We start from the raw sequence: 25,426 nt of genomic DNA, 5'->3' as shown, positions 1-25,426 counted from the left end.
CGTTGCGTCGTTTCCGCGAATTTTTGGGATGGTGGAACATGTTCCCAATTGATTTATTACAGGTAATAATATGGGTGGTATACACAGTGACGGTATCAGGAAATTTAGATTGTCAGATTCGTTTTTGGAATGCCGTGATCATCAGCGAATCTGTTTTTGAGCTGACCACTGGTGATATATTGGGCGTTATTTATTAGATTTTTATTTAAAGCGCGTCATACTATAATGTAACTTACGTTGGTACGTACATCAGTAAAAATGACGTGTGAGTTATAGAACAATAAGTTTGGTATGTTTTAAAATGAGTTGTCCAAGATCGTATGGTGTTAGAAAAGGAATTTTTGCCTCACTGCAAATGCCACTTAAATTAGAAAAATGTTGAAAATAGGGGAGAGACGGGCATGGCTACGCCTACGTCCGATGGCTACATTCATGCAGTGCATTTTTGCTAGTAAGTCCGATACAAAATATGACCCGTTCTTACAATTTTGAACTCCCTCATTAGTTATAAACTATTTAGGCTCGTCGAAGCGTCATCGTGGTAAGCTTATCAAAAGCTTGGTTTCTCTGACCCAAATCTCGTGCAGATAGCTACGGTCGAGAGAATTGCTTAACTCCTCGCTGACGTATAGGGTAAGACAGTGGTTTTCAAACGGTGGGGCACGCCTCACATGAGGGGGAGGGGGTTCACATTTTTTAGGGGTGTGGAGCTAATTAAAAATAAAAATATTTGTTAGATTTGATTTTGCCAGCCTTATTTAATTTCAAAGCTTTTCATTTATTTTAATATTCACGTTCCATCCAGGTATTTTCAAATACTTTCACGTTACTATCTGTTAATTGTAGCTTATTGGTAGCCAGTAATTTTTAGGTCAGGTGCGAGACGTGACAAATTCTAAAACAGGGGCACGGCTTAAAATGTTTAATAACCACTGGGGTAGGGTGTAATCAATCGCTCTTTGGTTACGGCTTCCCCCGTCATTTAGGTTCATGCTTTTGAAGCTTCAAACTCGTTAGGTATTTCCACTGAAAAAATGAACTAAACTAAAACATGAATAAAGACTGCTGGGCTTAATGATAGAGACGACTTATAAATTATTTGTCAAGTTTTTGAAAGTCATACTAACATTACTTTCTTCAAAAATTGATCCGAAAGTCTATCATAAGAATCAAGTACTTACCAAGAATCCAAAAATATTTTTATTGCAGAATTTATACAATATGGATCCTATGCTGTTTATGCTGTCAAATAATTGAATATTAAGTCTCTTAGTACTGGAAAGTCGCAGATATAGCCTTGCAAACGACAGTGAAATCGGATATACCATCTACAATGGATATACCAAACCCCCCGGATTTATTTGACGTCACACAATCTTACGTCACAGATGATGACGTCACAACGAGAAGTTTTGGAAATAATACTCTTTCAAATACTGGGAACGATACTTGCGAACAAAACAATAACTTATTTACAATTGCTTTTATTCCGTTTAAAATCATTGTTACATTTTTGAATCTAACACTCTTCGCTGCAGCAGCGAGAGACAGAAAAAAACTTCAAAGACAGAATTATACGTTTTCTTGCGTTATGAGCACTTTACTAAGCAATACTGTTTATCTACTGATGAGCATCTGGTTGACAGTGGACAATTATCCACAAGTATCGAGGTCTCCGCAGGAAGGAATCATGTCCATTGAAAAGGTATTTTACGTCTTAAATAACTGCTGCCTTGAGTAGAAATGACGGCGCTCTCTAAGTGTGTGTACCAATATGGAGGTAACTAATTTTTTTCGCCTACTCTACATCAAGTTGTGTTAAGGGACTGAAACCTATGAACAGGGGGTGCATTCACTTGGCTAACACAGACAGTCTCTGAACTCGTAATAGAACTAAAATAGGAAAAATCGGAATAAAATTATGCCCTGACCTGTTACGCACACCACGGGAGTATCGAAATGACAAACCATTTACCCGAGAATCACAAAGTGATCGGCTATATTTTATCGATGACACGTCACGAAATATTGCAATTCAACATATATATATATATATACATTTCGGCGATGATATCATCTGTTAAAGATTTATCTAACATAAGGCGCTAAAGGCAGTGTTTAATATACAACAATGTCTTGTTCGTAGCGGAATCCAATATTTATCATTTAGTTTTGTAATATAAAACCACGATTCAAAATGCGCAATTCTATACTATGGTTCTTCATAGTCTCAGCTTCCTTTTAGTAGTGCTTGCAACTTTGCTCAAATATCAATCTCTTTTCTTTTCTGAATGAGTGTGCGTGGCCATGCTTTGAGCAAATTGTCTAATGGAAAAAAAAACATATTATACACACAACACTCCAATACAAAGTGCCCGTTCGAACAATTATATTTTATTTTCGAAAGGTAATTTGGATATTCTCTGAGGCCATGACAGCGTCTATGGTTCTTGGTATCTGCGCAAATGTGACGTCACTTATCTACGTCACACTTGATAGCGTCTGTTACGTAGGAAGAAGCGGAACGGAACGTGGGACAAAAAACGTTAATTCTAAAAAAGCAATGTAAATATTGTTTTTATTTTTATGTTTGCCTTTTAGCCTGGACTAGATTCTGTTGAGGCAGCCACTAAGCCACTAAGCAAGCCGCTATCTTTGCAAGGACTTTCCAACTACTTTTCTACCCTATTTATTACATTCTGAAGGAGTTTAATGAATGAATGAATGAATGAATGAATAAATTAACTTATTTTTCAAAGATCTATTTCAATTTTTTAAAGAGATTTAGAGGTTGAAATTGCTCAATTTGTCATTACTGCGGCGTGGGTTTTACCCACGTATGGAATTGCGCTTGCTCTATTTTAATATAGGTATTCAAGATATTTATGAGGCGTTTCATCACGCAAAATTCTTTACTAGCAGCCACTCAATGATACGCAAAGAGCCACCATTTTAGGGCCAAAGGACCAGAATCTTTCCGATATGCTGTTGTCTGAACTCTACCCAATTTATTACACTCTGAGGAAAGAAGTGGCGACTTGAAGGAATAAATTAATAAATCAATTTTTTCGAAATTTCCTATTTTGATTTTTTGACAGGGATTTAAAGGTTCGAATTGCTCAACTTCTCATTGCTGCATCGTGGGTATTACCCTTCTTGATAACCATCTTATCTTACGTATGGAATTGTGCAAAAGATTGCCGATGTCCCAGCAATAATTTCATCGGGGAACACTGCCCTGTTGGTCAACATTGCTCAAAAATGTGGGCTCCCTTGAAAACTGAATTTCTCATGGTCGTCGTCGCTGTTTGGATGATTGAGGTAATTTTGTTTTGGATGCATAAATAAATGTAGGGTGAATTTCCCTTCCCGCCAAAAAAAAAATTAAAAACATTTATTACTATTTATCACTACACAAATGAAGAAAAATTATTAAATACTTCAGTCTGTGTATGATTGTGCCCAGAAGTTTCAGAAATCAGAAAGTACGTTTTGCATAAAAGTTATGTTCGCTCTAGAAAATGTTCCAACGACCTGGTATATTTTTTGGTTCAATGATAATCTGGCGCTCCAGAATTATGTGTACCAATATGGAGGTATCTAATTTTGTTCCTCTACTTTCATCAAGTTGTGTAAGGAGACTGAAACCTCCCTTGGCTAACACAGACAGTCCCCAAACTCGTAAAAGAACCGAAATAAGGAAAATCGGAATAAAATTATGGTCTAACCCTAACATGGTACACATACTACGGGAGTACCGATAATCTTACCGTCTGCTAAATCAATATTCGGAATAATTTTCTGGATTTAAAATTAGTTTCGGATGACCCGGGCTCTATTTTTTGGTTATCTTTATTAAATTCATAGCAATCATTTCATGAACTATCTCTCGCAATCTCGATATTTCTCGCTCTCTATCGTAGAAGGGTAAAAGCCTGCGAGCTGTTAGGTATTATTCACATCTTAATTCTGTAAACCTTAATGGTCGTAGGTTTACTTGGGAATTGAACATTTCAAGGTACTCCGCGTAAGGAAATGATCGCGAGATGTACGGTTTGGAACCAAAATGGGGTAACAGTTATTAAATTATTTAAATCACAGCCCCCTACTTGTGGCTTTTTCCGTATACAAAGTGCAGATAAAGTATTTCTCCTTACAATTGAAAATTATAACATTTGACTTTGCAATCTATTTTTTCTAACTTAAAACTCGTTGTATATGAAATGACATATTTTTGATTATACTGTATTCTCTTTGTAAGAACCAGTTGGATGGATTTGTTAAATTTGTACTCAGGACTAGAAGATTTTTCAAATAGTTGTCTAAAAGGTTCCTCGCTTTGGTTCGTACAACAACATAGTCAAATACAGACTCATTTTGATTTGACTAAGCGAGCATATTTCTTTGCTTACGAGTAGGCGTACATGTTGTTTGTGGTCAAAATATGTAATGACTCTGCCACAGATTAGAAATCTCGCTAAGAGTGGGTTAGTTCGATCCATAATTATTAACCCATGCATCTGATGAGTTTTAAGGAAAGCTGTATATATACAGTAATAAACAAAGGTATATACTTTAAATTTCCTGCGAATATGTCGGTTACAGATGACGCATGTCATGAAAAACGCGTTTTAATGTACAAGCGCTAATCAATGAATTTTATTATACGGTGTATTTATACGACTTTGTGAAGGCTGTATTTCATCTTATCCTGACTTATTCAAACCAACGAAGCGTAATTGGCAGCATCAGTACTGTTTTATTGAAATAAGCTACATTCTGGTCTTTCATGGGGTCCATACATCAGCTGTATCTCATCTTATTCCGACTTATTTAAACCAACAAGTTGAATGGCATCCGAACTGTTTTAATAAGATAAGCTATATTCTGGCTTATCATGGTTCACTGCATATATAATTTGTCACAGGTTCGGGGATGATTATTTTTGTTATGAACAGTATTCGTCTTTATGGCAGCTGTATATTATCTTAATCCTGACTTGTCTAAACCAACGAAGCATAATTGACAGCATCCGTGCTGTTTTAATGATATGAGCTCTATTCTGGCCTATCATGGTTCACTGCATATATAATTTATTACAGGTTTTGGGACTGATTATATTTGTGGTCAACGGTATTCGACGTCACAACAAATCTTTTGCAAGTCATGAAACGAGTTCGGCACAAGCTGTTGTGGTCAACATGGAAGAAGGCATTTGTGACATCATTGATGACGTAAAAGGTGCGTCATCACAAGCAAGTGTTCAGACAACAAAGACCGGCACAAACACAGAAAATCAAAGAAAGCCGAGCGTAAAGCATAAATTTAACTGGCGTCTAAAATTTTCGATCATTCTCACTGGAGTTCTCGTTGCTTGCACGTCCCCGGCTGCTTTCTCTATTATTATTGACGTAGCTGTCGTGGACCCACCGTCGTCTGTGCTTCTTTTAACGTCCGGAATATGTATGTTTGTATATTCAGCCATTTGTCCTGTTTTAATGTGGAAATTTTTGCCCAGTTTACGTTCCTCCACGATCAAATTATTTATCAGTGTAAAAGGCTCGTGTGCGGCACCTTGTGGTAGAAAAACAACAAAGTCACGTGAGAACAATGCCGGTTGACGAATTTTACCGAAATAACTTTGATAAAACAGAATATAATATGTCTTATTTTAATCATGTCGAAAATGTCACATCAGACTAAAGACACGACCACCACTAAAATGCAGAGGGTTGCTATACAGGACTACGGTTGCATAGCAGGGGCCAGTAAATACTTTCTCACGAGTGACTTCAATCGGAATTGCAAAAAATCGAGAATTGTTGACATCAGCGCGAAATAATTTTGACATGAATACAGGGTGGCCTAAGAAAAACAGAGCGTATGCCATTCGGAACATAGGGAGTCCATAGAGTCCTACAATTTTTGAAACTGCCAAGAGAATTTATCGATACTATATATTGTTTTGGCCCTCGCAGATGTATTAGATGAAGTAATATTACGTTGACAAATGCTGATTAAAAAACAACAAACCTGTTTATAATATATATTGAGAACTGACTTCATAACAAAATCGAAATTGTGAAGGGACCTTACGGACACCCTGTATTCAACAGAGAGCATAACTTTTGTGCAAAGCTTCCTAGATCAATGAAACATTTGGGTGCTCCCGTAGTATGTGCACCAAGATGGCGCACAACCTGAAAATAGTATGTGCACCAAGTTAGGAATTAGGTTGTGCCCCATCTTGGTACATACTACGAGAGCGCCAACGTTTGTATACAACCACACACAAACAGAATTTTAAGTCTTGGATTAATTTTCTTTATTTCCGTAAAAGTAATTCTGTTTTTGAGGTCACCCTGTAGGTGACTTACATTCTTCAACGAACGGTATGGTCTACTATTCTTGATTTGAGGAATAAACTTGTCACTGACGCCATAATTCGCAAATTTTGTTCAACGTTCAATTTTTCTTTGTCCTTATTTCATTATGCTGATACCAGGGGCGTAGCCAATGGGATTGAAGGTCGGAACATCCCTTCTGAAATGTGTTTCTTTATCATAAATAGCAATTTTTCGTAGCATTAAACGATTTTTAGACCTTCAAGATTCTTGACACCCCAGATTTTCCGCTAGCTGTTATCAATTGGCAATCAGAAGTTTCAGAATCCCCCCTTGAAATTTTCTGGCTACGCTCCTGGCTGATGCTACATATGCTGATTATTGGGATTTTTTCACTTACTTTGAGCTTATGTAAATCAAACTTCAATTTTACTCGAATTTCTTGGAGCTACCATAACACGAGAGCCATGACCATGTGTCACCTACCATTAGGGTTGAAAATAAATGATATCGAATATTTTGTATGAAGCCCCGCCAAAAAAAAACACCGCCACGTTTAACGTTTAAACAAGAAATTTAATATTTATCCAGTAATGGTTTAGGTTAGGAATGCAGATTGCGCTGAATATTCAAACCCTAACTGCATAATTACTAATTTGTTATTTAAACGTGGCGGGAGTGTTTTTCCTAAATCTCAAATTTTTTGCATTTTTGAAAGCTTTGTACAAAACATCCGTGATATATATTAGGGCGACAGACCTCGACCCAAGCTGTTGTATTAGCTTAAGAAAAAACCTCGCGCCATAGTAGCACCCTCAATAACCAGACCATTCATTGATTTACGGTCAAAATAATCGGTCCTACGATACCACTTCTGCACTTTGAAATCTTCCAAATTTGCTTAAAGCATAGTCACGACCCCATAACAGCAAAAAGCAAAGCAAGAGTACTTATAGAAGGTTTGCAACCTACCACATACGTATAGAGCATAAATTTGTGCTTATGACAGTGATGAGCCTTTCTCCCTGAACAAGACCCTGTACAAGCATTCACTGATATATATCGATATGTGAGAAGCTGATATTTTTGAAAGAATTTTTTATACCCAATTCATTTCTCTCACTGTGAGATGGCGAGCATAAGATGTTGAGCCCAGGTTGTGTAACCTCCGATGCCAACACAGTTAAGTCTAAAGCTTAACCACTAGGTAATCCCGCCCATTGATTTTCAAGAGACGATTTTCAGATTTTCAAGCGATTTTCAAGAGACTTTATACAATTCAAGTCGGCGCTTCAGAAGTATGTTTACAAGATACTTTGGGAGCACCCTCAAGTCAATATTGGCAGTAAAACAAAGTGAAAGTTCACGAGTCATAGATAAAAGAGCAAATATTTCTAAATTTTAGTTACTGTAATATTTCTGTAACTTTAATCTATTTTTTTTCTAAAACTCTTCTATAGTTATTATTCATCTTTTTTGTTTTACGATATAATATTATACTCAAGACCTGCAATAAGAGTTTAAATTTTGACTGTAGGGTGATGTAACTTTTGCGATATTGGATACTCCCGTAGTATGTGTACCAGGTTAGGGTTAGGCCATAATTTTATTCCGATTTTCCTCATTTTAGTTTCATTACGAGTTCGGGGACTGTCTGTGTTAGTCAAGTGAATATACCCCATGCTCATAGGTTTCATTCCCTTCACACAACTTGATGTGAAGTAGGCAAACAAAATTAGTCATCTCCATATCCAAATTTTAAGCCTGTCTCGCCAACATTAATATGGCAAACGAGCTATTCCATCGTGCCACAGGATTCGTCATGAAAACCACAACAGTTCGGTTTACGAGAGTGTATCAAATAATTCCAAGTTAATATTAATCAACACAGATCAACATTGCCTCGAGGATATAATATTGATTTGGTTTGAAATGACATTCGTCTGTATGACATTTGGATATGAAAATATTAATTAGATGTTAGTACGTCGAAGTAAACATGTTTACACGGAAGAATAGTAAAGCATTTCGTAGTTGCAAATAATTAGAAATACAGGAATTTGCATTTGAAAAACGTTGCTTCAAATTCGAATTTTCTCAAAGCAAGATTGAGACAACTGACGTAAAGGTAGATACTGTTTAAAATTTATCAAGAATAACCTTTGTTTATCTAAGTTTGCTCAGGATCAAATAACTTGAACTCCTCATTTAAAAGAAAATAGCAGGGTGTCCATGAAATCCCTTTACAATTCCAATTTTGGTATGAAGTCAGTTATCAATATATCTTAACCAGGTTTGTTGTTTTTCAATCAGTTGTTGGTTAAGTCGGGGTTTCCCAAACTAGGGTCGGCAGCGGTATTAAGAGTCTGATATATATATATATATATATATATATGTTATAACGTATATCCACTGTTCCATAGACATTTGTAAACAAGATAAAAACGATCCTCGCTTTTAACGTCTGCGAGGTAGACCTCTGTCACAGAGCTACATCGTCGGTAATAATTGACAGCCTGAGTTATTGAGTTATCACCAGTCGGGAACTTGTGCCACTTTGCCAAGATTATTTGGGCCCCGTTGCTACAGGAAGGAGGCGTGAAACCCAGTTAATTGTGTGAGACTATTCACGTATACACAATTAAATTAGTTCCACTAATTACACATGTTCAATTAGTACCGACAGTCCATATATCGAGGTGCAAATGGATCATGGTTTTATCGAATTGCCCTAGCCTACCAATATTTCACGTTAATATGTATGGATTCAGACTTTCGTGAATTTTATTTCGTCAAAACATTGTAAAACTGTATAGAATCGTTGCCGTAGATTCGGGCCTACGAGTTTTCTTGTCACAAATTGATCCGTTCAATTTAGGGATTTGTTCAAAGAGAATTGTTTTGAATCAAGTTTTATTTTGCCTGCATTGTTCAAAATGGCTTTACTGGTTGATTTTTTTGTATTAAATAGGTTGAAGGAAAATGGACGTAAAAACTCGCCAAGCGCTTCTTATCTGTAATAAATCTACCGAAACGCCACAAATATCGATAAAGGCCCACACTCACAGTCTCAAGCAGTAGTTCAAAGCGACCGCAAACGTGGTTGCCGCGGTAAGACGTAACCGATAAGCCATTACGTTAGCGACCCTGCCACCTTGCGAAAATTAAAATGTGATTTCAGTTTGTATAACTTTGAAAAACTCTATCACTTTAACCTTAAAGCAAAGTATGCAAAGCATATATTAATTGAACAGTATTAATCGTAATAATGCCTTTATTTTATGAGAAAAATGTCAATACATAAACTCGAAATCCTTATTATGGCGTCATAACAGATTAGTTGTAGCGCCTTTGCATCAGAGGACTCTTACAATTAGCATAGGCTAGGCTTGCGTGCCTCATCGTTTTAAATCAGTCAATCAGCTCATGTAAGTTTATTCTTCATTATCGTAACGCACTCGCTTTGCCGAAGGCTGTCTTTGACCCAATTAATTTTGTAGTAGGCTCGTGAGCTAAGTTTCATGATTTTTCTGCTCAAAACGTCTCTCTGGTATCTCGCATAAACATTCCGGTTAAAATCATGTGACTTGGGTGTAGATATCACCGTGGCGATAAATGTACGCAATAGAAAAAAAAGTTAATACAAGAATTTTTACTTACATTTTTGAAATTATAATTCCGACAGCGTATGCAGCTGTTCAAACGCAACGGCGTAGTTTAGCGGCGATGCATGGGTATTTCAATAAAAAATACAAAAAATACAGAAAAAAATTGATTTAACACAAGCCCTTGTTTTAAACCACGATGTTTTTTTTCAGAATTGATAAAAAAAAAAAAAATTCTAGTCACATTAATGTCATTTGTGTTGTTGTGTTCTAAATCCAGATGAAACGTTATCCTTGGTACGGCGTAGGAAGCCGGTCTGTAAAAAATAATATTCACTAACAGGGGTTCGCGGCTCAAAAAGTTTGGGAAACTCTTATTTAAGTATTTTTCACTTCATTTAACACATTGTGAGGTCCAAACATTACATGGTATCTATAAATTCCCTTTTAAGACTTCATGGGCACCCTATAGATCACTGATGGTATAATTGCTATAGAAAAAACTAATGTCGCAGTAGTTGTATGCTTATATTAGAGCGAGTATATCAACACTATTTAGAAAATCAGGAAAACATTAATTAGATTAAGTCCACTAAAGTCAACACAATTTACACGCAAGAAAGTAAATAAGTTCATAGTTAGGAATAATTAAAAAGAAAGGGACTCACATTTTATTAACTTTGCACTTTCGATAGGATTTACATGGCCACGAGGCGGCCCATCGTTGTCAACCTTTTTAGTTTCTTTTTATTCAAGTTTTTTTTTTTTTCAAATTTTTTTTTTAATCTGTTTCTATTTATTTTCGTTTTTATTTTTAATTTTTCTTTTTGCATTTTATTATTTTTTCATTTTTTTTTTTTTTTCCATGTTTTTTCACACAATTATTTTTTTTATTTTAAGTTTTTTCAGGCCTAAGTCAGGAATTCTAAACTCTAGTATAATAAATTATAAAATATTTAATTGGAGACAACAATGCAAACGCGGCGCACATGAAATATAAAATGTCATTTACGCAAAGAACCGCCGACTTGAGCACATTGTTACATCACAAATTATATAGATTATGCAGGCACGTGTTGGGGTTGATAATTTTGGCTGCCATGCATTTCGTTTGATTTACGTTGAACATTATACCCGTTGACTCTAAGGCCGTCAGTCAAATTTATAACTTGCGGATACTAACTTATTAGATTGCATGATGATATTGCAGTACAATATGTGCATAAAATTTAATGTTTATTTAAGCCCTAAATAAACATTGGTATTTGTAAAGCATACAAAATTCTTGAAAAAAAATAAAAGGTATTCCACGATTAAAAAGGTTGAAGAACACTGGCTTAGGACCATGCACCCGCCGATTTTAAAATTTACTCACGATACACAAGAGTCTCGAAAGGATATATGAAATAATTGTTTTGATTAAACGGACCACCTGAAGTATGCGCATCAAGATGGCACACAACCCGAACTCAGGTTGTGTACCAGGTTAGGGTTCAGGTTGTGCGACATCTTGGTGCGCATACTTCAGGAGTACCGATTAAACTCTGCAGATTGTAGATCATTGGAATGGCGGACAAGGTTTTCGAACCAGGGGCCAAACATTTTACCCAACTAGTCTGGCGGGTTATGTATGTGTGACGTAAAAAGTTACATTTTATAATCAATATTCACAGTGTTACAAAGCAAAAGCGGAAAACGATATGCCTTGTCCTAAAACCAAATATAATCGCAATATCAACAAATTCCTTGAGCTATTTTTAGCTAAAACATTAAAATTTGGTTTCAGTTTGGTTGTGGCGTCAGGCGGGCCAGATTGAATTACCCAACGGGCGGACTCGGCCCGCGGGCTTTACTTTGCCCATGTCTATTGTAGATGTTCAGAATAGCTTGCAGTTAAATTACACGATAAAGTTCACGATAAAACATATTCCATTATTATAAATGCGCATTAGGTAAAAAATATTTGAAGCTAATATTTTTCTTGCCATAGCTTAATATCCAATCAGACTGCATGCGTTTATTTCAAAATTGAAGATAATAATCTCTTATCATTAATGTGCTTATCGCTATTATTCCACAGTAGCATCGCTACGATAAACCTAAAAACGGATTGTCTGCGTCGTTTCAAAGAGTATTGTTGCGATAAATAAATGATAATTTTATTCAAACTTTTTATTATTATCTTCAGACTAGTTTACAATTAGATTGCTTTATTTAAAGGGTTAAAAAGCTTCATTTGAAAGGTTAAAGATTAAAAGGTCAAAGGTTACAATGAAAATTTATCTTATCTTCAATCTTTTCATCTCTATCTCTCCATCTTTCTGCCAAGATGAAACAGTGTTTCAATGTTCTCCTAAGCCAGGTTGCCGGATTGTACAATGTGATCCTACACCCCCGATATGGGATCAGTTGGGTTTCAGCGTCGAAAAGCATTTAACAAGAAACGAATTCCCAATAACTTGCAAAACTCCAAAAGCAGCACAATCACAAAATAATGGAAACCTACTGTCACTCATAACTGGCAACATACAAGGTAAAGTAAATCGGGTGGTAAAATTTTCATTTTCAGACTTTGGGCTTAGTTAGTGGTTATGACTTGGGCTTGGCATTCCAAGTACTGTACCTGATGATTTCAAAATCGAATCATGTGAAATTTAGTTTGAAATAAATTGTTACAAATTTATGTATATTTCAGAGATGCATCGGTAGTAAGTAATAACATAACGTTCTATTCAGATATCCGAAGTATAAATTCAGATTTGACTGGAATTGAGAGCAAAATTGATGAGAATGCAGTTAAAATTAAAGGTGATTTCTTTATTATTCGACGTATCTGGCGAGCAATGGTTGCGGCTCTTAGACATTTGAAATTCAAATGTTGCGGATATTCTGCTTAGAGCAGGGGTATGCAACTTCTATTACAGAAGGGCGAGATGCAAATAACTGAATGAAACTGCGGGCTGCAACTTTATTTGACACAGGCGTACTAGTAGTTGCAGGCACAAAAATTTGGTTATCGATCTTACGACATGTGTTGTTTGACTCGCACAAGCTAACTGTTAGGGCATTGTAACGTCAGGGGTCGGCAACCTACGGCCGGCAGAGCACTATAATCAGCCCGAGACGCTTCACTAAATTACAGTAACAAAACATCCGTTTTGACTAATATATTTTTTAGACTAAATTATAATATAACCTAACAATTAATTATTTCACAATTACTCGTTTAATGAGCATATAATTTAATTAAGCAAATGGCAACAAAACGCAGAAAAGTTGATGCTAAGTGCAAAGGGTTCAATGGCGCTGAAAATATTCAAATGGAATTTTATGAGATGCAATGAGGAAATAAATCTATATTCTATTCGAGAGATGTATTGAGATGTATTGTATTGAGAGAGATGCTTTATTTTTATTATAAAAAGTACCATCCGTTCGGTTTTTCAACTTTCTAAAAATAAGTGCGGCCCGCCAATGACTTGCAACCTTAATTTTGGCCCGAGAGCGACAAAAGGTTGCCGACCCCTGCCATAGGCATAGATAACAAATTGGACTCAGGTATAGGCCGTGCAACGCGAAAGGATTAGAATTACTCGCACTTACCAGATTAAACTAAATAAAAAATTCGTTTCGTGGGCCGTGCATTCTTGAAAATTGGCATTTTACCGTTGGCCGTACAATTTTTCTTTGTGCGCCGCATTTGGCCCGCGGGACGCAGGTTGCACACCCCTGGTTTGGAGTGTTGCCATATACCTTGACAATTTGTAGCATCTCAGATGACCTGGACATAAAGACCGAACGCCATTGGATATATAGGATTGTCGATTCTAATATGCTAGAGAGCGGTAGGCAAACAAATGGTTACAACGCCAAAGCTTTTGAAATCGGTATAGATAGAGGACTATTCAAAATGCAGTCGGCGCCATGAAACAATTACCATACCTTACCTATTTCATTAATCATTTCAGCGCCAAGTCTCGGACATTTAACGCATGTCAAGTAATTACGTATTTTCACATAAAAAATAACGTATCTTAAGTATTTCAAAACAAGTATCTTAATTCAGCAACATTCGTTAAAAATTATCGGTCCACGATCAAATAGGCGCATATTTAAAATATGCAATGGACGCCATTTTCACATAACTACGCCACGATACTTAATACTTGGGCTGCCATAAGCTAGATCAGGGTGGTCCAAACGCAGGCAGATTCTATTAGCCTTGAATGGCTATGTCTGATAACAATGTGTTTGCACAATAAAAGTGTTTGTTTTGTATTGCACTGTTTACCTATACTTGGCACTATTTTGGCCCGCGAACAATGCAAAAATAATTTTTTGGCCCGCGAAGCCGACAACCTTGGATCACCCTGCGCTAGATACACCATTGATCAAAGAGTATTGTTTGTTAGACTTAACATACTGTGAGCCACAATGTCTTATATTTACTTGTAATTTTACATTTCATATTTTAACAGATATTCTGGGTTCCGACAAAAAATCAAAGTCGCAGCTTAATGGAATTACTGAAAGTAGCAAAAAAATCAAAGAACAGTCATTGGAAATAAGTGAACTTCGTGAGACTAACAGAAAATATGAATCGGAAATCAGTGAACTTCGTGAGATGATTAATCAACATTCATCCAAATTAAGTCAACTTCAGAAACCCAACAGCGATCAGAAATTAGAAATAGATCAACTCCGTGAAACGATCAAGAAACAAACGACTGAAATTGGTGCACTCCGTAATGAAAACTTCAAACGATCCTTTGAAATCAGCGGATTGAAAAAGGGTGAGTGCGCATCTTATGAATCTATCTTATAGTCTCTTTAATAGTAATAACGAATCATATTAACAATACTATAAAACAGGTTTGGGCAAGGTTTTTGAATCAGCTGCCAAAATTTTGCCCACCTGGACTGGCGGGCCCTGTTTGTATAACATAAAAAGTTACATTTTATGAACAATATTCACAGTGTTACAAGAGCAGAGGTGGAAAACAATAAGCCTCGTGCCAAAACTAAATTTAATCGCAATCTGAACAAATTCCTAGAGCTAGTTTAGCTAAAACATCAAAATCCTGTTTTAGTTTGGTTGTGGCAGCACCAGGCGGGCCAGATTGAATTACCTAACTGGCCGAAATTGGCCCGCGGTTCGTAGTTTGCCCATGGTAGCTATAAGATCACTTTTCTCGTTTCATGATGGTGTAAAATACTGTGAATAATGTATTTATTACTTAATATTGTATAGATGAGGTTTTGACGACAAAACTGTTTTCCTCTGCAAGAATTAGACGAATCTATTTCAAATTTTCTGTACTCTAAAATGAAAGAAGTCACCAGGAAGGAATACTTCAGTTTTTTCCTGAGGTTCGAAATTTGGCGCTCCAGAAGTATGTGCATCAAGATTGCGGACACTGGAACGTAGTACGTGGTCCAGGTTAGGGTTAGGCCATAATTTTATCCCAATTTTAGTTCTATTGCGAGTTAGGAGAATAGCCAAGTGACTCCCGTAGTATTTAAACCTGAAATTATAGCCTAACCCTAACCTGGTACTCATACTGCGTTTCGGTGTCCGCCATCTTGGTTCACATACTTCGGGAATACCCAAAATTTTCCTCCAAAAGTTGGTATTCAGTGAGCCTACTAGCCAGTGGCTATCTTTTCGATAATTTGTACTGTTAATCGATTTTTAATTTTAATTTGGAACATTATAGCGATCTGGCATGCCCATACGACGCTTCCAACAGATTGTGAATGTGTTGCAGTAGTAAAGAGTTGAACAGAGTTTAGTCATTTGACTTAAGATTCAAATATATGGGGAATGTATTTATTGTTGGTACAGTATATTTCTTTCTTTCCTAGAAATGTCTTCATTGAAGCGAGAAGTCGTGGATGTCACCGCAAAGTGCTGCAAGAGCAAAAGTAGTAGCAGTCGTACAATCGTTTCAAGTGGTGGCCGTGTGATAGGGGGTGCGAGTAGAACAAGCAGTGCAGGCGGTACATTTCGTTCCTTTTCACGTGTTTCGAGTCGACCCTGGCCAAATACATCGTTCTGGCAGACTGCAGACTACGACTTATAGTGTCTCAGATTTCAGTGGTGTTTATAGCTTAATGCTCATGTAATAGATATTCAGCTTATTGCTTATGTCCAATATTAGTGCACATTCAATTTTTGAAATGAGGAATCTAAACTTCTGAAGATTAGCTATTTTCTGCACGACGCTTGCTCAAGTCTTTTGCTCTGAATAAGACATAAACAATCAACTCAAACTGATATCTAACGACATGTAAGCAATCTGCTATTACCCCAATTTATTCCACCTAAGGTGCAGTGATGAGTTTTATAAAGCTTGCTCATGTCTCTCGCTCCGAAAGTCTTATACTAATAGCCAGTTATATCCGATGATATGTAAGCAGTTGGCCATTACCTATCCAATTTATTTCACTTTTGGTGAAGTGGCGAGCATGTGATTTGAGTCTGGAGTATGTAAACTGCGATGCCAACGTAGTGAAGTCTAACATTTTAACCGTTGCCCATTGCGCCCATTTATACCCGATGTTATGTAAGCAGTTGGCCATAAACTATCCAATTTAGTCCACTTTTTGTGAAGTGGCGAGTGGGGCTGAGCATTTTCGAATACCTGATGATTTCAAAATCGAATCAAAAAAAATTTTAGAATCAAATCTTGAATACTTGGGGGATATCAATTGTATGTGACTTTCTTATTGTACTAGGTCCTCCAGACACATAAATTACAGAAAGCATGGAACGCATCAATCAGGCAGATTACTGAGCACACGTTTTCATCAATAACTCATTATAATAAAGAGTCGTATGTCAGAATTGCGTTGAAATGGCTTCAAATGGCTTGCGTTGAATATGCCTCCACCAAAAAAAATTGAGAAATTTACCTTGACCATTGGCGGAAAGAAAAAAACAAAATGGCGGCGATTCAAAGTTTTGCTCCGAATCGATTTGAATAATTTACTATTCGATTCGAAATTCCCAGCCCTAGTAGCGAGCACGTGATTCGAATCTGAGGTATATAAACTGCTAACAAAGTAAATTCTAACACTTTAATCCTTGGCACATCGCGCCCAGTTTTCAAGTCAGTGAACATATTGTGAACATAAATCCTTTCGTTGAGTAATATCTAGCTATGATAAATATACGACAGTTTGCTGAGTGATTGGATTTTTCTCAAATCTAGTTAATTTAAGGTAAAGTAATGGGTCAACATGCGCTGCATGAAAATGGTCCAAGGCAATTGTTTGAAGTATGTTAATCGAATTCACTCAACACCAGCCGCAATCGACTACTCAAGACGTGGCGATCGATCGATCGATCGCGATCGACGTGTGGCCATCCATGACCGTGCCTTTCGTGCCCAATAACAACAACCTACAATTATTCCGTCGCCCCACAGGATTCGTCATGAAAACCACAACAGTTCGGTTTACGTAAGCAATTTTAACATTAGCTCTTGTGAAAATGTATCACCAGAACAGAAATTTGCAGTTTTTTTGTGATTTTCTAGTTATCTTTCGTTGTAAACGTGGGCAGTTTTAAATAGAGAGTGGTTTTTAAATATTCTTCGATATTTTTATGACAATAAACATGGTCAAGTTTTTTGATAATCGTACATTTGAATTTCAATGGGAGGTGTGCTTCCGCAGGCGTCTCTCCTCCTGGAGTTAGACCATGACATTCTGCCAACCTGTGAAATGTGCGCGCTAACTGCGGCGCTAATGTCGCCTTGGGTACTGGAAGTGTTTAACATTGACTAGTCTATCTATAATCTGTACCGGTGCCATTTCACTTGCGTTTGATTACTGGTTTTACGCATTTATACCGTGGTACCAGTTCTTTGTTTATTCCATCTATCTTCTGTGTAAGTTAATTGCTGAACATCTTTACCTATATTTTGCGAGTGAATGTGATGGCTTCGTTTAGAAGACCTTCATCAGCGACGAAAATACCTCCAGTTTCAAAGGATATGAAGAAGGAGAAATGGATTTTGAAGATGATGCCCCACATCAATTTTCCCAAATAAAAGTTGAATGATCTAGTTTGCGACCTCAGAATGCCAAAGGATTCTGCCAAACTGTTGGCTTCCAGATTGGAGGAAAATATCTTCTTTCTGACTGTACTTACATCAGCTTCTTCTGCAACAAGGCATAAAGGATACCTCCATTTTCTCTCGGAAGAAAGGCATTTGGTTTACTGTGCCGATCCGATATTGTGCAGCTTTTGCTCAAGCTTAGAGTGCCACATGACGATGGGGGGAACTGATGCACTGCAAAGAAAGGAGCGTCATTAATAGCCTTCTGGTTGAATACTCTCCCCTCCATAGCTCAATAAGCTCGGCTTGATCAAGCAGTTCACTCTCGTTTACTATCTTTAGCAGTCTCTCGACTCGACACGTTATGGTGACTGCTTCACTTACATGTTCCAGGCTTTTAACCTTAAATTAGCGCATGACACCTATGTGTAATATAAATATGGCTCCAATATGATTGGCCAGTAAGAGTTAATATTCTTCATGTATTCATCTTATCGTGGACGTATGTCAAAACAAAAGCAATAAGACATTTCTGCGTCATTTTCAAGCATGATATATTCTTGTCCGAGCGTTTGTGACCCCGGTTGCGCTTCACTTTTCTTAGCATCTTTTAAATTCTACGAGTTTTATATCTGTGGGTATTTGAAAGCTAAGAAATATACAATGAATCTGTTATTCCTTAAAGAAAGTAATTTGAGCGAGTTCACAATCGTTTTCGGCGCGTAAACAAGCTTGTAATCATTACCCACACAGAAATAAACAGACAAAGATTGCGTCCGCTCGAAACAGCTCGCGAAAACCTTCGCCCTTTGTATCTTGAATATTTTGCGTTGCATTTCGCTCCGGACGGGGCCACTCCTATCCCGTTTAAAAGTAAACATAATTCGCTTTTTCTGGAGTATTAGATGTCGAGTCCATCTGGCTTGTATTTATCACCCCGATTCGAAATACAAAACGTTTTTTAAAATTCTTTTTACATTATCCATACTCTTCTTTATCGATGTCCACCAATTAGTTTTTATTAATCGATGTTTCCATCTCGTAATCAATATATATTGTTAAACAAAGAATTGTTTTCTTTTTTTAGTGTGTGTGCTAACAAAAAAACGTCATAACGACACAAAAATGTAATCAATTTTGTCAAACGAGCTGATTTTTTGAAACGCACAAACTTGACCTGATGAGGAAAAACTGATGTAATTTTCGGATTCAGCAGTGCCAAAATCAGTTGCAAAAATCTAAACAACATTCGAAAAGTAAAAAATTGTTGGCCAGTGTTATCAAAATTCGTGACCATGTTTATCATGATAATAATATCAAAAAATATATAAAAAATATTCTATTCCTGAAAATGCACACGTCTACAAGGAAAGATAATTAGAAAATTATAAAAAATGCACAAATTTCTGCACTGCTGATCACATTCCCCATACGAGCTAATGTTAAAATCGTTTTGTTTACTCCACTTTTATATTTCGCGCGTAGGATGGGTTTCGAATGACTGAGGTCTATTTTCAGTACTTTAGGATGAAAGTAGTTCCGCAGAAAACTAACATTTTATTTTTTCCAAACTTTTCTTGGCTGTATCATATGGGGCTCGAAATCGCACTCCAAAAGTTGGTATTCAGTGAGTCTAGTTCCAGTTCGACAATTTGTGCTGTTAATCGGTTTTTCAATTTCAATTTGGAACATTTTAGCGATCTGGCATGCTCATATGACGATTCCAGAGGATTCTTGTGAAGTACTACAATACGGAGTTGCACAGACTTTAGTCATTTGACAGCACTGTATCTCTTGTTAATATATTTCTTTCGTTTCTATAGAAATGGCTTCATTGGAGCAAAAAGTCAAATGGGACACGCGGTTTCACAGTAGCGTTGATTTTTGGTCAACTCGTATGTTTGTGCGTATAGCGATGTTTTTGACAAATTTACCTAAGTTCACTTGCAGTTTAACACGTGTAGTCGACTAGAGATTTTTGAAGTTTGAAATAATTTTATAAATATTTTTGTTCATATTTTACAAAAATAATCATGCTCATGCCTACGGTTGCATAACAGTGGCAAGTAAATAATTGGTCACAAGAGACTTGTCGTTCAATGAGAATAGCTAAAGATGTAAATGAAGATTGTAAACAATTTTATAGTTGGAAATACTTGGAAGTAATATAATTTACAGTTGATTGACGCTGCATTTTAATTCAAGTTTTCTCAAAGCATGATACCAAAATCTTGATGGAATACATAAAATGATTTTCGAACTTTGCAGATTGTAGATGTGCAGAATAGCTTGCAATTAACTCACGCTGCCCCATACCAAAGTTCAAGATAGAAAACATGCATGTGTTTATTTCAAAGTTGAAGATAATATTCTCGTAGTATTAATGTGATTATCTCTATCATTCCACAGTAGCAACGCTATGATAAACCTAAACCGTATTTGCCGCGTCTTTCACAGAGTATTGTTGCGATACATAAATGGATATTTCATTCAAACTTTTTATTATTATTTGCAGATTAGCTTATAATTAGATTGAACAATTGCTTTAGTTAAGAGGTTAACAAGATTTATTTGAAATGTCAAAGGTTAAAATGAAAATTTATCTTATCTTTAATCTTCTTATCCTCATCTCTCCATTCCTCTGCCAAGATGAAACAGTGCTTCAATGTTCTCCTAGGCCAGGTTGCCAAATTGTGCAATGTGATCCTACACCCCCGATTTGGGATCAGTTTGGTTTCAGCATCGAAAAACATTTAACAAGAAACGAATTCCCAATAACTTGCAAAACTTCAAAAGCAGCACAATCACAAAATAATGGAAACCTACTTTCACTCATTACTGGCAACATTCAAGGTAAATTAAATTGGGGAACCTCTAAACGAGTCTAAAGTATTTTTGTTTGGCTAACAATCATTAATATTGACATTCTTCTTTGTTCGGCGATGGCCTAGTTTTGGAATGCGAAACTTTAAATGAGCAATTACAAAACAATTCTTTGATAAGTATGTGCTTCGTGTTTCCATGTTCTGTATGCCAGAATGTACGTTCCGAAATTTCACAATCTGGAGAGGCTATTATTAGGTCTGCTATTGCTATTATACAGTACGCTTGACAAATATTCAATTTCCTAAATTGAAGTGAAAAACTCAATGTTGACGAATCGCCATGCAGTGAGCACTGGCGCTCGAACTAAAATATATTACCAAATTAATTTTGGCAGATATATTTTAACAATTGCACCTTACAGACACTATATAATTTCAATAATAAATAACATTATTTACCTTTTATTTCAGATATCCGAAGTATAAATTCGGACTTGAATAAAATTGAAAGCAAAGTTGATGAGAATGCGGATAAAATAAGAGGTGATTCTTTTTTTTATTTAAAGTATCTTATATAGGTGTAGTTGTCAAGTTTGAGTTATCGCGCTTACGATAGCTTTCCCAATTTGTGGCAACCTAGGTGAAATGGCAAGCTTGTCCATGGGAATGGGATTCCCACGGGAAACGTCCCATGTGATGGGATAGCACACATTTGTATTTCCCATGGGACACGTGGGACACGAAAACCGTATGATTTTCGGGGAAATTATGTAAAACATTTCGTTATGGATTTCGTGTCCATTTATTTGAGCATAGCTCTCTTGTTAGTAATACGAAGCAAAATATATTTAGCATTAACAATGTATTTCGTGATGGGGCTGATGGACACATGTATAAAAGTTAACAAAGTCCGTAAATTTTGCTGTTTTTTTAATGTCTTTTCGTACATGTAGTCCTATTTAGTAGACGCTAAACCTAAATTTAACAAGTCTTATTGAACTGTATCCTAATGGGAATCCCATGGGATGGAATAGGATGGGAAAGGCATAATTGCTATGGGATGGGACAGAAAAATATGTCCCATGGACAAGCCTGTGAAATAGTAACCGTAGACTCTACGGCAATTAAGTAGAGACGTAGTAGAGACGGCATAAAGACTGAACCCGAGGGAATATCTATGGATGTGAAGAAGTTTGGATGGAGAAGTTAATCGATCAAGGGTCGAGGAAACATCCATAAAAAGCGATTCCTACATACTTGGGCCAAATAGGCCGACAACTTCATTGCAGGAATCGTGCCTAACAGGCTATTTAAACAGCGATTGAGGCCATATATATCCATTCCTTCTGTCCACCGTGTTTTATCTGTTTGTCAAGCTGCAACGTTCAACGCAGTGCAATCAGCTAAACAGCTCAAGAAATATATATATGTTAAGTTTGCCAGACATAATATACTGCATGGGATTCGCAACGTCTTTGTGTACCCAATTGTAGTTTAACACTTCAACATTTCATATTTTACCAGAAATTGTGGGCTCCGACAAAAAAACAAAGTCAGAGTCGGGAATCGCTGAAATTACCAAAAAAATCAAAGAACAGTCATTGGAAATAAGTGAACTTCGTGAGACTAACAAAAATTATAAATTGGAAATCAGTGAACTTCGTGAGATGATTAATCAACATTCATCTAAATTAAGTGGGATTCATAAACCCAACAGCGATCAGAAATCAGAAATAGATGAACTCCGTAAAACGAACAAAAAACAATCGAATGAAATTAGTACACTTCGTAGGGAAAACAGCAAACAATCTTTTGAGATTAGCGGATTGGAAAAAGGTGAGTACGGATTCGTTAGGAATGAAAAATTAAAACCGGTGCAGTGCTTTACAATGTGAATTTTACCAGAGGTAGATATATGATTTGGTGCTCCCGAAGTATGTGAAACAAGATGACGGACACCAGAACGTAGCATGTGGGTATGTTCGTGTTCGTATGGGATAATATCTTATTGTTACAACAGGATAAAAATAAGTGATTTACTTGAGCTTTTTGGAAACTTGTTGGCGAGGTTTTTGAAATAATTTTTCTCGACCTAACTGGTTGACAAACTTCAAATTTTCGGCGGAAAATGTAGCCGGAATGCTACTTCTTCTTTTTCAAATGTTTGACTAGGTCATTTTCAGGCTCGCGAATTCACCCGTTGTAGTTGGTCATAGTATCTCGCGATATTCCGTGGGTTCATTTAGTGTGCCATATTTCAAACAAATCCGACGCTCGGCTGAGAGTTCCCATTAATGGACTTTTAATTTCAGTTTCGAAACATTATAATGATCAGTTTTTTACACGGCAATCATTTACGTATTTCGCTCTAAACAAGGCACCATACGAACAGTCACTGTGGGACGTCAACAGTGTTAAGGTGACTGCTTCAACCGTTACGCCATTGAGTCGCTCGACATACAGTATATACTACGTGTGGATACTAAGCTAACGAATACTGGTTATAAAATGAATGACAATTCAAAGAACACCTAGATAAAATAGGAAAATTTCTGGTTTGCTTTAGGCTCGGGCCTGCAAATCCAGATTAGACGGGGTCGGGTTTAATACCCACGGGCCTGGGTCGGGCCGGGCTGGAACTTTTGGGCCCGATCTTTCCTCTAGTGCTGCTACATACGGTTTAGTCATTTAAATAAGGCTCAATATATTTTTAATAATTTTCATTTTCTTTCTTTTAGAAATGGCTTCATTGGAGCGAAAAGTAGCGGATATCAACACAAAGTGCTGCAAGAGTGGTTCAAATGCTGGTCGTATTTTCGCTGGTGCAAGTAGCACAAGCCGTGCGTCACCATTTGGTACATTCGGTAGATGAGCTTTACAATAATTGTTTTGGACAAGGCTTTGGATAAAATTTAATGTGACCTTGATTTCTAATTGCTTTGGAACCCTGTAAATGAGAACCCTTTCGTTGAAATAGTTGTGTTACTATCGAACTGCATATATTGTCGTGGAATGTTTCTGAGTGTTTTTTGAAAACAAGACAGCTATGGTTGAATACATCAGCTCTGACAGACTACAAACTAATGACGTGTAATGCCTCGTTTGTTACTCACGTGACAACCAACGAGATATATACTTAAGTTTTTCGCTCATAACCAATCATATCCGACGATATGTGAGCAGTTACCCAATTTATTTCACTTTAGATGGAATGGCGAAAAATGTGGTTTGAAAGGGATGTTACTTATGTTACCTACGATGCCGACATAGTTGCGTCTAATACTTTAACGACTAGACAATCTCCCCCCCCCCCCCCCCCTTTTATCCTGGAGACACTTGATCACTGATTAAACGACTAAAAAGTCAAGACGGATTGATTCTGCAATCCCGTGAAAAGGCGATTTATCTTCCAAACTACAAAGACTGCAAAGAAAATGGAAAAAAATACAAAACTAATAGATTAGGATATACTGCTACAATCAATCGATGAAATTTAAACCGATTATTTTGTATTTGTGGATCGAAGAGATTTTTGTTCCAATGAAAATACGAATAATAATATATAATTTAAAATGCAGGAGCTCATATAACCCGAGTTAGGTCTCACTTCACTTCGAGTTTTTAATAAATGGCAACTCTGGCCGAGTCAAAGACTCCCGAGAAAAATTGCTGTCTTCGCATTAAACGTACTTAGCAAATCTTCTTAGCACGCAGCACTATATTATTATTATTATAGGTGATAGCACTTATAATTATCAGGATTATTTGTGCCGGGCTGAAAGCAATTTTCTAGATAATACAGGTATTCCAAAGTAAGACGAACAGAATACCGCAATACTTAGTCACCATTGCAATTCAAAATAGGTTACGGAATTTATGAAAAAAGCATGCCACGCGAAAAAATTACAGATCTATATCAACTATAACTATATAAACCTGGGAGAGAACCTGGGTCAGATAATAGGTTTCTAATTCGAAATGGAATATTTAAAGTATATGTGCATAATTTATCAAAGTATTTCTCTCATTAATTAATATAATTAAAACAAAATATTCGAAACTGGGCTACAGCTTCTTGAACAGAGTAACTGCGACTATATTATAAATGGCGCTCCAGAAGTGTGTGTACCAATATGGGGGTAACTACTTTTGGTTGCCTACTTTACATTAAGTTGTGTAAAGGAACTGAAGCCCATGGGCAGGGGGTATATTCACTTGGCTAACACAGACAGTCCCCGAACTCGTAATAGAACTGAAATATGAAAAATCGGAACAAAATTCTTGTCTAACTCTAACCTGGTACACATACTACGGGAGTATCCTATAAGTAGCATAAATCAACTCAATACAACTCAACAAAAAACGCAACCTGAATCTCCAGATCCCAGGCGAAACGAGCCACAAGACAACTTTGTGTCCTTTTCACGTCTCGAGGAACAAATTAAAGCAATTATTACACCTAATCAAAATAAATAATAATAAAAATCAAGAGAGCAGGTTGTACATCACCAAGTTGTATAAAGGGACTGAAATATATGAGCAGGGGGTATATTCACTTGTCTAACACAGACAAGCCCCAAACTCGT

At 36.7% G+C, this 25,426-nt stretch overlaps 2 protein-coding genes across 2 annotated transcripts; both read left to right on the top strand.

The window, feature by feature from the left end:
* The first annotated feature begins 1,213 nt into the window (after positions 1-1,213).
* On the top strand, positions 1,214-7,875 carry LOC120328871 (uncharacterized). Its single transcript, XM_078114754.1, has 4 exons — positions 1,214-1,705; positions 2,408-2,565; positions 3,099-3,321; positions 5,103-7,875. Exons 1-4 carry the CDS (start codon positions 1,334-1,336, stop codon positions 5,619-5,621), a joined length of 1,272 nt encoding a protein of 423 aa, XP_077970880.1. The 5' UTR covers positions 1,214-1,333; the 3' UTR covers positions 5,622-7,875.
* Positions 7,876-13,781: 5,906 nt separating this feature from the next.
* LOC120327832 (uncharacterized) lies at positions 13,782-23,856 on the top strand. The gene is made up of 8 exons (XM_078114366.1): positions 13,782-13,836; positions 14,428-14,742; positions 15,815-16,031; positions 20,162-20,177; positions 20,577-20,868; positions 21,312-21,383; positions 22,365-22,676; positions 23,579-23,856. The coding sequence occupies exons 1-8, from the start codon at positions 13,782-13,784 to the stop codon at positions 23,710-23,712; spliced, it is 1,413 nt and encodes a 470-aa protein (XP_077970492.1). The 3' UTR covers positions 23,713-23,856.
* Positions 23,857-25,426: the final 1,570 nt, after the last annotated feature.

This window comes from Styela clava, chromosome 7 (assembly GCF_964204865.1).
Source record: "Styela clava chromosome 7, kaStyClav1.hap1.2, whole genome shotgun sequence".
Classification (NCBI taxonomy): Eukaryota; Metazoa; Chordata; class Ascidiacea; order Stolidobranchia; family Styelidae; genus Styela; species Styela clava.
This window is presented reverse-complemented; position numbering and strand designations above follow the sequence as displayed.

Coding starts and splice junctions, on each gene's coding strand:
- LOC120327832 (XM_078114366.1), top strand. CDS start 13,782: ATGCTAGAGAGCGGTAGGCAAACAAATGGTTACAACGCCAAAGCTTTT. Junction 21,384..22,364: donor GAATGCGGATAAAATAAGAG/GTGATTCTTTTT, acceptor ATATTTTACCAG/AAATTGTGGGCTCCGACAAA. Junction 22,677..23,578: donor GATTAGCGGATTGGAAAAAG/GTGAGTACGGAT, acceptor TCTTTCTTTTAG/AAATGGCTTCATTGGAGCGA.
- LOC120328871 (XM_078114754.1), top strand. CDS start 1,334: ATGGATATACCAAACCCCCCGGATTTATTTGACGTCACACAATCTTAC. Junction 1,706..2,407: donor GAATCATGTCCATTGAAAAG/GTATTTTACGTC, acceptor TATTTTCGAAAG/GTAATTTGGATATTCTCTGA. Junction 2,566..3,098: donor GTTAATTCTAAAAAAGCAAT/GTAAATATTGTT, acceptor ATTTTTTGACAG/GGATTTAAAGGTTCGAATTG.